Below are 15,200 nucleotides of genomic sequence, written 5' to 3'. Positions count from 1 at the left end.
GTTATTCCAAAACGAAAAGGATCTTTCATTTTTCTCCAAAAGAGTTAATTACCAAAATGATCCCTTGACTATAGCGAAATTATCAATTTAGTCCTTGACTAATTTTTTTGTCCAATTAAGTCCCTCAACTTTAAAATTTTTAATCAATTTGGTCCTCTGTTTGTTTGACCGTTAGTCAACTATTAACTTGGGACCAAATTGGTAATTTGCTATAGTCAAGGGACCATTTCGATAATTGACTTTAGGGGTGGACAATTCGATTCGATTTTCCCGAACTGAACCGTACCGAACCGAACTAGTTCGGTTCGGTAATATACCGAACAACTGAACGGTATTGGATTTTTGTAAACCGAACGGTTCGATAAAAAAACCGAACTGGATTGTTCGGTAAAAAATCAAACCGAACTGAATACTGTTTGATTTTTTTAAAAAAATATAATAATAATAATAATAATAATAATAATAATAATAATAATAATAATAATAATAAAATTAAATCAAATTCGGTACGGTTCGTTTCGAGAAAACTTAATCGAATTGCCCACCGCTAAAGTTAATTACCGAAATGGTCCCTTGACTAGTGGAATTATCAATTTGGTCCCAAGTTAACGGTTGACTAACGGTCAAACAAACTGAGGACCAAATTGATTAAGATTTTTAAAATTGAGGGACTTAATTGATTAAAAAAAATAGTCAATGATCAAATTGGTAATTTTACTATAGTCAATGGACCATTTCGGTAATTAACTCTCCCCAAAATGTAACATGATTCTAATAAATTTTGTATAAACTACTAAGAGCATCCACGCCAAAGGTTAATAAGGGGTTAATGTCAGATGAATAAACTTGGATGGGGATATTAAAAGATGTGGGGTGGGGTTATTTGAGGGAAGAATCCTCCTGCAAATGCAAAAATAATGTCAGAAGAAAGAAAAAAAATAAAAATAAATAAGCAACACAGGTTGTGCACGTTTGTGTACAGCCTGTGGCCACACGCGCCCGTGTGCATGTCAGGCACGCTGTGTCAGCGCGCCTGACACTTCAGTTTTTTATTTTATTTTTTTTCAATTTCAATTTTCTCTTTATTTTTTTCTTTTTTTCTCTCCCCTCCCACTTTCTCTTTCTTAATCACTCTTACATTATCCCACAATTCTCTCCAACTCATGCGGATGCTCTGACATTTGGTACCCATTGATCTTTAATTTGATGAGATTTCCGATACATTGATTTGATTGACGTTTACCTTATGCAGGACTATTTGCAAGGGATAGCTTTTATGTTAAATTCAAACTTTTTTAAAAAGTCCACTAGTACTAACCCACAATATTTTCCAACCCCAGTTGGCCCTGTATAAGTGCTCGAAACACACAATGTTGCCTAGTCATGCAACGCCAAGAGAGGTTGAGGAAGAAGTAAGGCCGAAGTGACAACAACAATAAACAACATCTCCCGAAACCAAAATAAGCAACAGAATGATCCAACTCGTTGAGGAAAAACCACATTCATCAAACCAGAACTATGGCCCAGCAACAAAGTGTGTTTTAAGTGTGGGTGTAAAAGGCACTGGTCACGTACAATCGTTATACCCTACACCACGGCGCGCGTAGCACTGTGCGCCGCGCGCCTCCCAAAACGACGTCGTTTTGGGAGGCGCGATAGGAAGTTGCTGTGATTATGTGTATTTGTTCACACAATTATGTACATTTTTTTATACAATTATGTACATTCTTTTTATACAATTATGTACATCCGAATCAGAAAATTTGTGTGTATTATGTTAAGAGTTGATGTGTATTATGTTACAAATTTATGTTTATTATGTATTATGTTAGATTATGTGTATTATCTTTTAAAAGAGTATGTATATTTTGTTATATAATTATGTATATTCATGTATACAATTATGTGTATTCTAGTATAACATTATGTACATTTTTGAACAACGGGTTTTTTTTTAAAGAAAAAATTACTGCCATTCACTGGGGCGGGAAATTTAAAAAAAAATAAAAATTTAAAACGACGTCGTTTTGCATCTGGGCGCACAGTGCAACGCGCGCCTTGGTGTAGGATATAAATTGTCGGTCACATATGTGCCACACCCTGAGACATTTTGTCGAAACCTACCAACGAATGTAAAAGCACGATAATGAACGACACAAGGTTGAATCCAACCATGTTGCATTGCCTAAAGCAAACGCTCTTGTTGGTAGTGATGATGACCTACTGAAAATTTAGCTCGATGATTGAGCATTATTATCCTTCCTTCAAGAAAAATGTCTTATGTCAAAGTTTTCCCTATTTTTCGGGATTCATATATATTTGAATTCATTCAACATCTTTTTAGTGGTGTTTTCTTTTGGATAATCTTTATATGCAAATCTCTAACTTCTCCCTCCAATTATTGATAAGGTTTCCTTTGTGGGCCCCGGTAGAGCTTCATTTTTTTTTTTAAAGACATTAGGACAAATTGGTTGTCATGATGAAATCAGAAATGTTCATAACTTGAAATACCTTATCATAACCCAAATTGTTAACGGCAGAAAACAAGAAGTCGAAAAACTTGCTTCTTTTTCTTCATGATTATTACTACATTCGACCTGAGGTTCTGTGCGCTACACTTACTGTGAGTTTGATCTCAACTAGGATATAACCTACTTCGATCAAATACCCTTTGCCCAATAAGTATATATGTGTTACTTGTCTTTCACAAACTACAGAGTCGAATATGAGTCGCATGTTTAACCTGTGCAGATGGATGATTAATACTGGATAATGCCCAATTTCCTTTGTACATGAATGATGATGTTGGAATAAAATTGTTATCACTTTCTCCCTATGTTACTATCTTCTTCTTCCTTTCATTTGTATTGTTTTCATTACGAATACAATCCGTTTCTTCGAGGATGGTTACGAGCTAAAGCAATAATCACAACAAGTTTGAATTATTTATGTTAGAATCGATTAAGTCAAGTCCGACAAATATTTAATCTAGAAATTAATTCTAAAAAATAAAATTTGAATTAGTTCTGTTAGAATCGATTAAGTCAAGTCTTTTTCAGGTTTATTCTGTGATTTGATTTGTACCTCTTGCGCGGAGAGAGTTTCTAAGTTATAAAATTCAAATTCTCTCTTAAACGGTATTGTATATATAGTGGTGCAAATCTACTCTTTTTCGAATGTGGAATGTGGAACAAAGGCTATTTACAAGTCTACTTTAAGAATAAATTTCTTCCTGTTTTGAGCGTATAGTATATCAATCTTTTCGTCTCACTACAAATAACCCGAATATATTTTGACCCGACTCAAATCAGGAGTGAACCCCACATATATTTGTACGACAAAATAGTCACTTAAACTGTCATTTTATGCTATTTTTTCAACACATAATAAGTAAACGGTAGGTAAATAGTTAATTAAAGGTTCATAAATTAAGTATTGGACATGTAATCATAATTATAGTATAATTTTAAGGGACATTTGGTTGAAAATTAACAAAATTTTTATTATGAACTTAAAGGTATTTCTTTTTATTACAAAGGAAGGGGATATCCATACAAACTATGCCGACAACAAGACTCGAAACCTAGACTTCCCACATAAAAAAACAATTGATTACCAGTGAACCACAAGCCACTTGGTGAACTTAAAGGTATTTGTTTTATAAATTTGTAATTCACAAATTCTGTATATATAATTTATTTTATGGACCAGATCCCCACGATATAATGATTGTCATTTTATGAATATTTGAATAAATATTTATTTTAAATGAAATAAACATTATATGAACTTGCTTTTTTTTTTTTTTTTTTTTTTAAATTGCACAGTCAAAAATTTCTGACAATTTACAAAACTTACAACATACCAAAAGAAGTCAAGTTCACCAAATTCAAGTATTGATAATATATAGATTCATCGTTTATATATTGGGATATTTCTCAATCCATAAGGCTAAGTTCTGGCGGGCAAAAACGCTCATAGCATTCAAAGGGGGAGAGTATGAGCAAAACATTGATGAAATCACTGAGATTTGCATTGCCGGGGTCATTCCCTCTAAGCATTCTAAGAACAACAAATAAGACCTATCATCCCTTCACTCTCCTAAACTTACTTTTTTGAGTTTTTTCGCTGTATTTCACGGCTAGAAACCACGACCTCTACACTAGTCCAAGATACTATTTCTCAACAAATGAAGACTCTGCGAGATCAATGGCTCGGGCAAGAGCTGCAGCTTTGTTTTCACACTCTCTTTGTTCATCACCAGGATCACTATCGGCAACTATACCCGCCCCAGCTTGGAGATGAGCAACCCAATCTCGTCGCTTATCCACATCCTTGTAAGAGTACATAGTGTCGTGACGCATTCCAGTGGGGAAAACAATGGTTCTCAAAGCTAAGGCAATGTCCATATCACCAGAAAAGGAAATGCCTCCAAATCCACCACTATATGGTCCACGCCTTGTTACTTCCAGCTCATCGATCAATTCCATGGCCTTCACCTATTTTACAGCAATCACAATGGAAAGAAGTTAAGTATATGCCCCATTATTTAAAAAAAAAAATGACAGCACAAAATCTCAGTAGTAATTTTTCTTCACGTTGAGCTTCTCGTTCAATGGAGTGGTTAACTCAGTATTACCATAGAAAATTTCAAATTGAATCATGAGATGAAGTGCAATGACCATTTAAATATCATGAAGCACAACAAACAAGATAAAGATTATTAAGAACCTTAGGAGCCCCGCTAACAGTTCCAACAGGCAGTGCAGCCCGCAAAACATCCCAGCTACTTAAATTTTCCAGTTTATCTCCAGTGACCTGCAAAGTTTGGCATAAGAAGCAGAACAAACAACAAGATTCAACCATATCCACTTTCTACATGTGTTTTCACAGTGAAATAGGCAGTAAAAGAGATGGGATGGCTCACCTCAGTTTTAACTTAATGGTTCTATGCTCTTCCTATAATTACCTAATATCTTTAGTGACAGTACGACATATTATTCTAATAAGTATACCAACTTTCCTTCTAAACGAGTATAAATTTTGATTCTAATTATAAGATGCATATCAGGCTGAGGAAGAACAAACCGTGGAGCTGATGTGCATGACATGGGAATAGCGTTCAATGTTCATTAGTTTCTCAACATTCACTGAACCAAATTTAGAAACCTGATGAATAAAAAAAGACTGCATTAGTGAAAATGATAACAGCAAGGAAACATAGATATTTGGAACATTGGAGCGGTATTGATGTTGAAGGCATGAAAAGGAAAAGCAATCAGCATTCTCCAAGAACTTAATAAGTAAAATAATCAAATGAGAGATGCTGATTGCTTCTCTTTATTAGATGAGAATACAAAGGATTGGTTAAGAGGATGCGGTGCATCCTCAATTCCTTAACAATCAGCTTCCAAGCAGTTTATATAAACAGAATTGGAGAATGTTTAATAGGATTAATGAACAGAAGTAACATGAAAAATCAAATAATTAGATGTTTAGAAAAAGTAAGCTCATTATCAGGAACAAATAACTACATGCACTTTGATCCTTCAAGATTCTAATGAAGCAATTTGAAGATTAGCAAGAATCACAAAACACACTAACAAAGTGTAATCTAAAGAATCTCTGGAGTCCAATGATATACACAATGCAATTTGAAGATAAAAATCAAGAAACTCTATAATGGAGGAAATGAGCTCAAAGCCATTCATATGAGTATGCTTTTTCATTATTTAAAAATTTAGACATTCATATTAGGAAAGTAGGAAACTAATTACAAATACATTTACAAAGTTGATCATGCTTCTGGAAATCGGCTTTGAAAAGATTATCTAGTTGATGTTTCTTGGTATATATTTAGTAAAGTCAGATTTAAAAAGCACTTAACCTTTCCCACATCATTTCTTCCCAAGTCAACCAACATTATGTGCTCTGCACACTGCTTTTGATCATTCAAAAGAATCTTTTCCTGCATATGGTCTTCTTTAGGTGTTTTTCCTCTCCTGACAGTCCCTGCTAATGGTCGATTTGTGATTTTTCCCTAAAAGAATGATAATGCTGAGGTTATTGAAGTGAGCTGATCTAAAGGATAAGTAAATAAGAGATGCCATATAAAGCTGAAAATGAATTTAAGTAAACAAAACATGAGATTAGCTCAGAAATTAAGCAAAACAGGTTTATTTACTTACTAGCAATTATATTGATTACCTTCTTAACTCTAGTAAGAATCTCAGGACTTGAAGCAACTAAAATACACCCCCTCGCCTGATAATAATAAAATATAATTAGAATTGTTAAGTAAATATATTTGATTCATATGTACGCACACACAGATTAATGAAATCCAAGAGACAGATTTTGCTGAAAGAAAACAGCATACAGACCTGTAAATAAGTCATATACGGGCTGGGGTTTACAATTCTCAATGCCCGGTATACCTCAAATGGATCAGCAAATGTTCTCCTTTCAAACCTTTGACTGAGAACTATTTGGAAAATGTCCCCAGCTACGATGTGCTCTTTTGCTTTCAAAACAGCCTTTTGATATTCTTTGCTAGTCATTGTTGAGTTCTTCAATTTAGAACCAAAGAGGCCAGTATGTAAATTGATTGATCCCGCAGCCAGCCTAGGACTGAAATTAATATGTAAAATATACTTAGTCAGAGCAACAACAACAACAACAACAAAGACAACCACATGGCCTATCAAAAATGAAGTAGACAACTTACGGCACTATATCGTGCACCCTAGACATAAGAGCTTCTAATCGGTTCATTCCATCATTATAGGCCTCTTCAACTGAAGAAAAACGATCCAACTGCACCCAGTGTATGACATATGCTTTCTGATATTTAAAAAAAGAAAAAGAAGTAAAAGTAAACTATTACACACCTTAATAGCTGCAATAATTATCAATCTAGCAACACTGATGTTTCTTAAACAAATGCAGAAGTGAAATTTTGATTATTGGAAAATACTGTATTATTTTATTAAAAAAATCTACCAAGGTAATCCTAAATGGGGAAATACTAAGCAAAATTTAAAATATATATTCATAAAAATATTTAGGATTCATTGAAATGTCCGCATTCAAAAGGAAACAAACAAACAAACAAAAATACAGAAGAGAAATAGTAGCTCCAAAAAACTGCTGTTAATATTATGAGTAAGACAACATATCTATGGAAATACTAAACATTTAGGATATAAGATATAACCTTTTCCACACTATCAAACACAATAATATCATCATAAAGTCCTATATGAAGGTCAGGAAGGTTTCGATCATCCAGAGGGGCTTTTGAGAATGGCAGTTTCTTCTTCTCAACATAGCGTACTGTATCATAAGAGAAGTAGCCAACCCAACCACCTGTTAGAAAAAGAATGCAATGTCAAATAACTGTAAATCACAATGAATAACAATTCTGAAGGTAGGTGATGTCCAGTATGAACTATAAGCTAAACTATGTTTTCACTCTGGTGCAAGTGCTACATACACACAAGCTGGTAATAAAGGAACATAAAAATCAATACACCAAATGGAGCATAAAATCCTAGGCGAGGCAAATTAAAAGGTTAAAGCTTCTTTCACAGTACTAACTCAGATGCTTACTGATTTTCCAGAATAAACACAAGCTGCACAAAAACATACATAAAGACAACAGTCCATTACCACAAAATGCCTCAGGGAGTTCATCCAGACGTTGAGGGTTCCAGTTCTCCATAATCCTACGGGGAATGACCATCGGATCCTCTGCATATTCTTCTGTCCTTTTTCCTTGATGGTGGTCCATAATAGTCACCATGTTTTCTTTTGCAACAATCTCCATAGTTGGCTGAGCACCAATCACACTATACCTCCCCTAACATAATGAATTCGTTGTTACACAAAAGATTAAGTTGCTTCTTTAAATTTTTTTTCTCTCTACACGAACTAGATACCGAAATGACAGGAATATTTAAGCAACTTATTGTTGTTGTTATCATCCTGCATTTTCTCAAAGAATAAGGAGGGAGACTAAATGAAACTTACGACAGCAGAAGCATCAAGACCAGGCTCCACAGACTCGAACAAGAAGCTGGGCGCATCCCTGTCATCTTCCTTCACCAAACATCGGTAAGCGAGCACCGGAGTCAAGTGATCAGAGAAAATTGACCTGAAGAGAGGAATCAAATTCCCGTGCTGCGCAGCTTCCTTGAATTTCTCCGAATGGTCGACTGCAAAATCCGCAACATTTTAAAACAACAAACGGACGAATCATCAAATCGAAACAAACACGAGCAAAACGCAAAGAGAGAGTACCTAATGAAGGAGGGGCAGAGATGGCGGCGCATTTGATAATCGGGAAGCGGGCGGCCGAGGAGGAGGCGAAGAGAGAAACAGAGGATTTAGAGGCAGTGCGGTGGCGGGAGGTAATGCCGGAGCGATGGGCGGAGCTGAGCGGAAAGCGAGAGAGAGCTAGGGTTTCCATTTTCTAGTCAGAGCATTTGAGAGTTCAAAACTGGAATTTTATATAGGAGTTGCAATGCACAGAATGAACAGCGCACAAGGATTTCTGAGAGAGAAGTTCGGCTTTTACTTCAAAAGGAGTAAGATTTTGAAGTTAGGAATAGTCTTGGACTGGGGAATTTATAGGAACCGTTTGGTAAAAGTATTTATTGCTCCCTCCCCCTCAAAACTAGTCTATACGGAACGGAAGCAAATGCAATAATAGAAGAATTCCACACTGAAAATTGCATTCACGTGTTAAAATTCATGGTAACTCTTAATTTTGAATTAATAATCAACCCATCAGATCCTAACTCTTATAGAAGAATTTTAAATTAACAATTGTTATAAATATTATACTTATTATGAATATTATCATATAGTATTGCAACTATAATTATTTTCATTATTGCTTCCGTTATATTACCTTGTATATATATGTATTCTTACAATAGAAAGAATGAATGAGACGACTCTTTTCCCCCTTGTCTATTCTGGATATTCTTTCAACACGTTATCGGCGCTTTGCTCTAACCAAAATCTTCTCGTCTTATTTCCATTATTGCTTCCGTTACATTACCTTATTTATATATTATGTGTATCAACATTTTTATTATAAAACTAGTTGGAATAATGCCCAATGATTATTTTTAAATAAGTATTTCAAAGTATATCAATACAATATTATATCGAAGATGTTCATGCATAGGTAAATAAATATTGAATTTGTTTATTTAAACCAGTAATTTAAAATATATAAATGCAAGATAATATATGAGAGATTGATTTTATTATCACTAAAATAAACGTTTGCAACTTTGTAATAACACTAGTCTAAATACTTAGTCTAAAAACGATAGTCTAAATAAATACTATTTGGTTTAAATTTCTCTAATTCTTTTTAATTCTCTTTTGGGGAGCATTGTCATTGTTTGCATCTTCAATACATGTCCTCTTTCTTTCTTTTTTATTGGTAGCATGTCATGTACAATTGGGTTACTGGTGGTAGCATAGATGAATTCATCGTGCAATGAGATTATGGTATAGAAAGCTTTAAATAATGTAAAAAGAAGGACAATGGACAATGTAGTGAATATAATAAATTAAAAAAATTGAAGGTAATGAATCTTTGAATTGTAGAAAATAAATATAATATAACTAATGAAATTATATATCTTTTTAAATGTTTTTATAATGAATATTTTTTTTAAATAAAGGCATTTTATAGACATCTAATTCTAAATTAATTAAATGCATATGTATTATTTTTTGTTATAGCTACTACTTTATTTATAATTTAATAAGAGTAATAAAGTGGCATACATACTTTTCATCAACAATAATGAAATCATTGACTTTTTTTAATTTACATTCGTTGTTGAGACAAATTGTTTTGAGAGTTTGTACAATTGATACAAGTCATGTCAATAGAGGATAATAATAAATAATTCAAATTATATAACTACAATAGATATTATTATAATGATATAGTAAAAATTAACTTACAAATTTCTTTAGAAGTTTTCATGCATTGATAAAATTCTGATGTGTAAACTTATTCAATTGGAGCCAATGTGATGTCAACATTGTCAATTCGTTAGAAATTGGTCCTACTGTTTTTGAGTCCAGTTGTAATTGTATGTATGTATGATCAACAACTTTGTAGTTAGGTCGCGTAGGTCTGACAATGATGTAAGAACAATTTTGTCCAATAAAAAAATAATAGTATAATATTTGTAAAATAATGTACAATGGTACCATTATAAAAATACATACAAAAAATATTAATACCATAACGACCTAAATCATACCAATAATGCAAAAGTATAATTGAAATATTAAGTTTTGTTATGATCTTTTCTCAAACTACTGAAACACAAAATACCAATAACGCCTCTACTGAGCCTCAAACTCACAACCTTCCAAATAAAAATCCAACCCCAGTACCATCAGACCACATAGTCTTGGTAGTTTTGTTTTGATCTAAATAATCAAAAGAAGATTAATTAAACGGAAAAAAAAAATTAACCTAAATTTGTTTCTTTTTTACTGACTAAAACACAAAGAGCCAATAACACCTCTACTAAGGTTCAAACTCACAACCTTCCAAATGGAAGTCCAACCCGAGTACCATTAGACCACATGATCTTGGTAAATTTGTTTTTTTTTTTTTTAAATGCATAAAAATCAAATGATTTTTAAAGTTCTTGATTTATAATCTTTGATGCTTAACTTTGAATGTTATGTATTTAGCTGGACTAATTATTTGAACAAAGTTTATGTTAAATTTTAGATTATATATTTTTTTTAAATCTATTTTAACGTATTCGTAGTATATGTTTAACAATTATGCCAACTCTAATTGGGATGTGGTTTGAACCTTAGACCTTTCTTATATAAATTAATGAGTAAGTTAAAAATAATAAATAGTTAACAGAATATTCCGTTACTAAAGTTTATACTAACGGAATTTAGGTTGTTTAAGGGAAAAAAATAATATAATAGATGGTAAATAAGGAAAACCATTAAAAATGCTAAAATCAAAATAATATGGACCATTCATTTTAAGAAATAATACTACCGACATTTTTTTTTGTTCCAGTTAAGGGCCTAACATTATTGGCTGTTATTAGAATGGTAGAAATTGTAGATAGGAATAACTCAAATTGAAGCTAAACTAAATTTCCCTTTTTTTTTCCATCAAATAGTTTACTATATGTATATATGAATTTACATAATTAATTCATGGAAGATTGAGTTAATTCATATATATATATATATATATATATATATATATATATATATATATATATAATTAAAAATAAATTCTTCTTTCTACCATTTTCCCGCCCCAACTTATTTTACTGGTTAAAGTAATGATGATTTTTATTTGGTAAGAAAATGATGCATGAAAATTGGTAATATTGCATTGTAATATTTGGTAATATTATGTGGTTCTTAATCATGATTATACTAATTAATTATAAAAATCTATATTTATATTATTATTATTATTATTATTATTATTATATAATTAAAAATAAAATCTTCCTTTTACCATTTTTCCGACCAAACTTATTTTACTCGTCAAAGTAATGATAATTTTTATTTGGTAAGAAAATAATGCATGAAAATTGGTAATATTGTATTGTAATATTGTGTGGTCCTTAATTATGATTAGACTAATTAATTATGAAAATATTATTATGTAAATAGAAATTGTGAATTGGCAAAAGAATTTTAGACTATGAACGTAATAATTAACGTAAATTTATATAGAAATATTATTATGTTAATAGAAATTGTGAATTGGCAAAAAATATTTAGACTATGAACATAATAATTACCGTAATTTTATATGGAAATATTATTATTTTAATAGGAATTCTGAATTGGCAAAAAATATTTAGACTATGAACGTAATAATTACCGTAAATTTATGACTACTAAATAAATGTAATAATTAATAACATAGAATAAAATATTACAGTAAATTTATGGCTACAAAATATTAATATTAATAACAAAGAATAAAACAAATAAACATAAGAATATTAACGTAAGAATAATATATATATATATATATATATATATATATATATATATATATATATATATATATGCAAAATTTCCCTACATCATTTTTTCGCTCAACTAATTAAATATTTTATTGGTCAAATAATTAATAAATCTTATTTGGTAAATAAATTTTTAATGGAAATTAATTAAAATGCATTAATTGTAATATTGAATAATTATGGTATTGCATACGTGAATATTATGTAAGGTTTGCATTGTTAATACTAGTTTTTTTACGCGTTTTGCGCGAATGGGATAATGCCCAATAATTATTTTTAAATAAGTATTTCAAAGTATATCAATGCAATATTATATTGGAGATGGTCACGCATAGCTAAATCAATGTTGAATTTTTTTATTTATTAAATCGGTAATTTAAAGTATATAAATGCAAGATAATATATGAGAGATTGATTATAAATGTCACTAAAATAAATGTTTGCGACTCTGTAATAATGTTAGTCTAAATACTTAGTCTAAAAGTAATAGTCTAAATAAATACTACTTTTGATTTAAATTTTTTAATTATTCTTAATTCTCTTTTGGGTAGCATTGTCACTGTCTTCATCTTCAGTGCATGTCATCTTTTTTATTTTAGTTTTTATTGGTAGTGTGTCATGTGCAATTGGGTTACTGGTGGTATCGCATAGAGGGATATATCGTGCAATGAGATTATAGTGTAGGAAGCTTTAGATTTGTCTTGTTGTATATATTATTGGGATACTATGAACTTTTTATCTTAAAAGCACATATTGATATTTGGTAGTGGTAGTTTTTCCCCTACATGTTTCATTTGTTGTGAGATGTGTATTGTAGATTATCATATGAAAGTATTGAACAAAATATTAATATTTCCTATATTTGTATAAAATATTTGGTAAGATCCACCCATCTACCATCAAAATCCTATGCTATTAACATATTACGCAAGAAGGGCCACTCCATACAGTCATATGTTTTCGCCATATCCAGCTTTAAAGCACCCCACCCCACCATACCATACTGTTTCCTGTTCAAATAGTGATCAACCTCTGCAGCAATTAGAATATTATTCGTAATCAATCTGTCAGGTATAAATGCACTCTGTGTATCAGAAATAATTTCATCCATTAACAGCTTCATCCTAGCCGTAATCATCTTAGCCATGACCCTGTATACCACATTACTCAATGCTATGGGCCTAAGATCTGAGACCAACTCTGGGTTTTTCTTCTTTGGTATTAAAACTATATCAGTGTCATTCAAACTAGTCGGGAAGGACCGAGTATTTAGACAATTCACAATAAAATCCGACACATCCCCTCCCACCACATCCCAAAAATGTTGATAAAAACCCGGATTCATTCCATCCGGGGCAGGTGCCTTGTCCGGAAACATGGCAAACAGCGCTGTTTTTACCTCAGTACTCTCAAAAGGGCGCAATAGGGCATCATTCTGTGTTTGTGATACCCGGGGCAAGATATTGGCATAAAAATTTTCATCTCTTTTGGCTTGACTTGATGAGAAAATATCCCGGTAATAATAAAAAATAACATCCCTCATGGCCCCCCCTTCCACCCAATCCCCATTATCATTCATAATTTTAGAAATTGTATTCTTCTTTTTACGGTGAGAGGCATACATGTGATAGAGTTTCGTGTTCGCATCTGCCCCCTTGAGCCAGTGCTGTTTTGCCCTTTGTTTCCAATACGCATCCTCATGTATTTCTATTCGAGCAAGGCGCTCCTCTAGGCGCTGATATTCAGTTAATGATGCATGGTCCATACATCCACGTAATCGCAATTGCTCCTTACGGAGACACATAGCTTGCTCACCAAATTTATGGAACCAATCACCTCCCCATCGTGATAACCTGTTGCCACAGAGCTCGGTACAGGCCTGTAATCCTCTATCCCTCCCCTCAGTCCATGTCCTCTCAACTACACCCCTACAACCCTCATCATGAAGCCAAGCCATCTCAAAACGGAACCCTCTCCTCCCACCACCCGCCCTTTCCCGAAGATTCAGAATCCCAAGGAAAAGAGCAGAATGATCCGAGCGTCGGGTTAGAATATTCAAGACACTGGCATCTCTTACCACTTCACGCCATTCCTGGGTAACTAATACCTTATCCAACCTCTCCTCAATCCAGTCCACAGTCCCTTCCCCCCTTTCCCATGTAAATGGATACCCCTGCATAGGCAATTGAGCCAAACCACATTCGTCAATAGTGTCTCCAAAGCCACGTAATAGTGCCTCTGGATGGGGATTCCCCCCTCGCTTCTCATACTGATATAAGAGATCATTAAAATCCCCTATAACAACCCATGGTAACTCAGAGCGGTGAGATAATGATCTGATGAGTCCCCAAGAGTCGTTTTGTCTTCCCCTCTGAGCGAATCCATAATAACCTGTCATTCTCCATTTATCAAAACCTGGCATGCTCACCTCCACATCCACATAATTTTTTGAGTAGCTCAACAAACTTGCCGTACCATTCGTCCTCCACAATAACGCCAAACCACCACTCAAACCTGTATTGTCAACATAAAAAAGACCATCAAAACCAAGTTTCACCCGGAGTCGCTCTGCGTGATCCCGGCCTACCATGGTTTCCATTAAAAATACAAAGTCGGGTTTCTTACTGGACACCATGTCTACAATTTCTCGAACTGTTCGTGGATTACCCAAGTCACGACAGTTCCAGCTCAACGTACTTGTTGGTTTTATGACTTCTGGGCAGTCAACGGCAGGCCAACACTACCGTTAGAGTAACGAGAATATAGGAGAAATATATGGCGAAAATATAGGAATGTTGTATTGATGAGTATTGCTCGTGAATTGCTGAGAGTTCTCCCTTTCTCCTCTATGTGAGTGGTCTATTTATACATATTTTGGGCCTAGAGCCCTACAAGGAATAAAAATTCTAGACTGCCTCATATTGAGAGTCTTAGTTACATAATGAGACCTAGTTTTATTATACTATAAATAATGAGTCCAATTCTAATTATATTAGTAGTAACAGATCCAATCTTTGAGAAACTATTGGGTTGCTCTGTGTCATGTGTCTTTCTTGGGCTTCCTTGATCCAGTTGCTTTCTTGGGCCGGTCCGAGTGGTCCTGGCCTAGTATTACTATCCATCATCCAGTCCTCC

The 15,200-nt window shown here is 33.2% G+C and overlaps 2 protein-coding genes across 2 annotated transcripts; both read right to left on the bottom strand.

Annotated features, from left to right (window-relative positions):
* Positions 1-3,879: 3,879 nt before the first annotated feature.
* LOC109182914 (anthranilate synthase alpha subunit 2, chloroplastic-like) lies at positions 3,880-8,623 on the bottom strand. Its single transcript, XM_019333167.1, has 11 exons — positions 8,302-8,623; positions 8,032-8,216; positions 7,672-7,861; positions 7,217-7,368; positions 6,728-6,843; positions 6,384-6,630; positions 6,208-6,264; positions 5,888-6,040; positions 5,089-5,169; positions 4,732-4,818; positions 3,880-4,499 (listed from the first exon to the last, which is right to left on the bottom strand). The coding sequence occupies exons 1-11, from the start codon at positions 8,468-8,470 to the stop codon at positions 4,176-4,178; spliced, it is 1,761 nt and encodes a 586-aa protein (XP_019188712.1). The 5' UTR covers positions 8,471-8,623; the 3' UTR covers positions 3,880-4,175.
* Positions 8,624-12,972: 4,349 nt separating this feature from the next.
* On the bottom strand, positions 12,973-14,700 carry LOC109182660. Its single transcript, XM_019332810.1, has 3 exons — positions 14,691-14,700; positions 13,401-14,579; positions 12,973-13,292 (listed from the first exon to the last, which is right to left on the bottom strand). Exons 1-3 carry the CDS (start codon positions 14,698-14,700, stop codon positions 12,973-12,975), a joined length of 1,509 nt encoding a protein of 502 aa, XP_019188355.1.
* Between the last annotated feature and the right edge of the window lie 500 nt (positions 14,701-15,200).

This window comes from Ipomoea nil, unplaced genomic scaffold (assembly GCF_001879475.1).
Source record: "Ipomoea nil cultivar Tokyo-kokei standard unplaced genomic scaffold, Asagao_1.1 scaffold1074, whole genome shotgun sequence".
In the NCBI taxonomy this organism is placed as follows: domain Eukaryota; kingdom Viridiplantae; phylum Streptophyta; class Magnoliopsida; order Solanales; family Convolvulaceae; genus Ipomoea; species Ipomoea nil.
Note: the sequence above shows the minus strand (reverse complement) of the source record. Positions and strands in the feature narration are given on the sequence as shown.

Excerpts from the sequence above, each read along its gene's own strand:
- LOC109182914 (XM_019333167.1), bottom strand. The coding sequence starts at position 8,470 with ATGGAAACCCTAGCTCTCTCTCGCTTTCCGCTCAGCTCCGCCCATCGC. Across the intron at positions 6,041-6,207 it reads TTCTTACTAGAGTTAAGAAG|GGAAAAATCACAAATCGACC; the intron begins GTAATCAATATA and ends TCATTCTTTTAG. Across the intron at positions 5,170-5,887 it reads GAAGAAATGATGTGGGAAAG|GTTTCTAAATTTGGTTCAGT; the intron begins GTTAAGTGCTTT and ends TTTATTCATCAG.
- LOC109182660 (XM_019332810.1), bottom strand. Across the intron at positions 13,293-13,400 it reads CCCGGATGGAATGAATCCGG|TTTTAATACCAAAGAAGAAA; the intron begins GTTTTTATCAAC and ends ACACTGATATAG.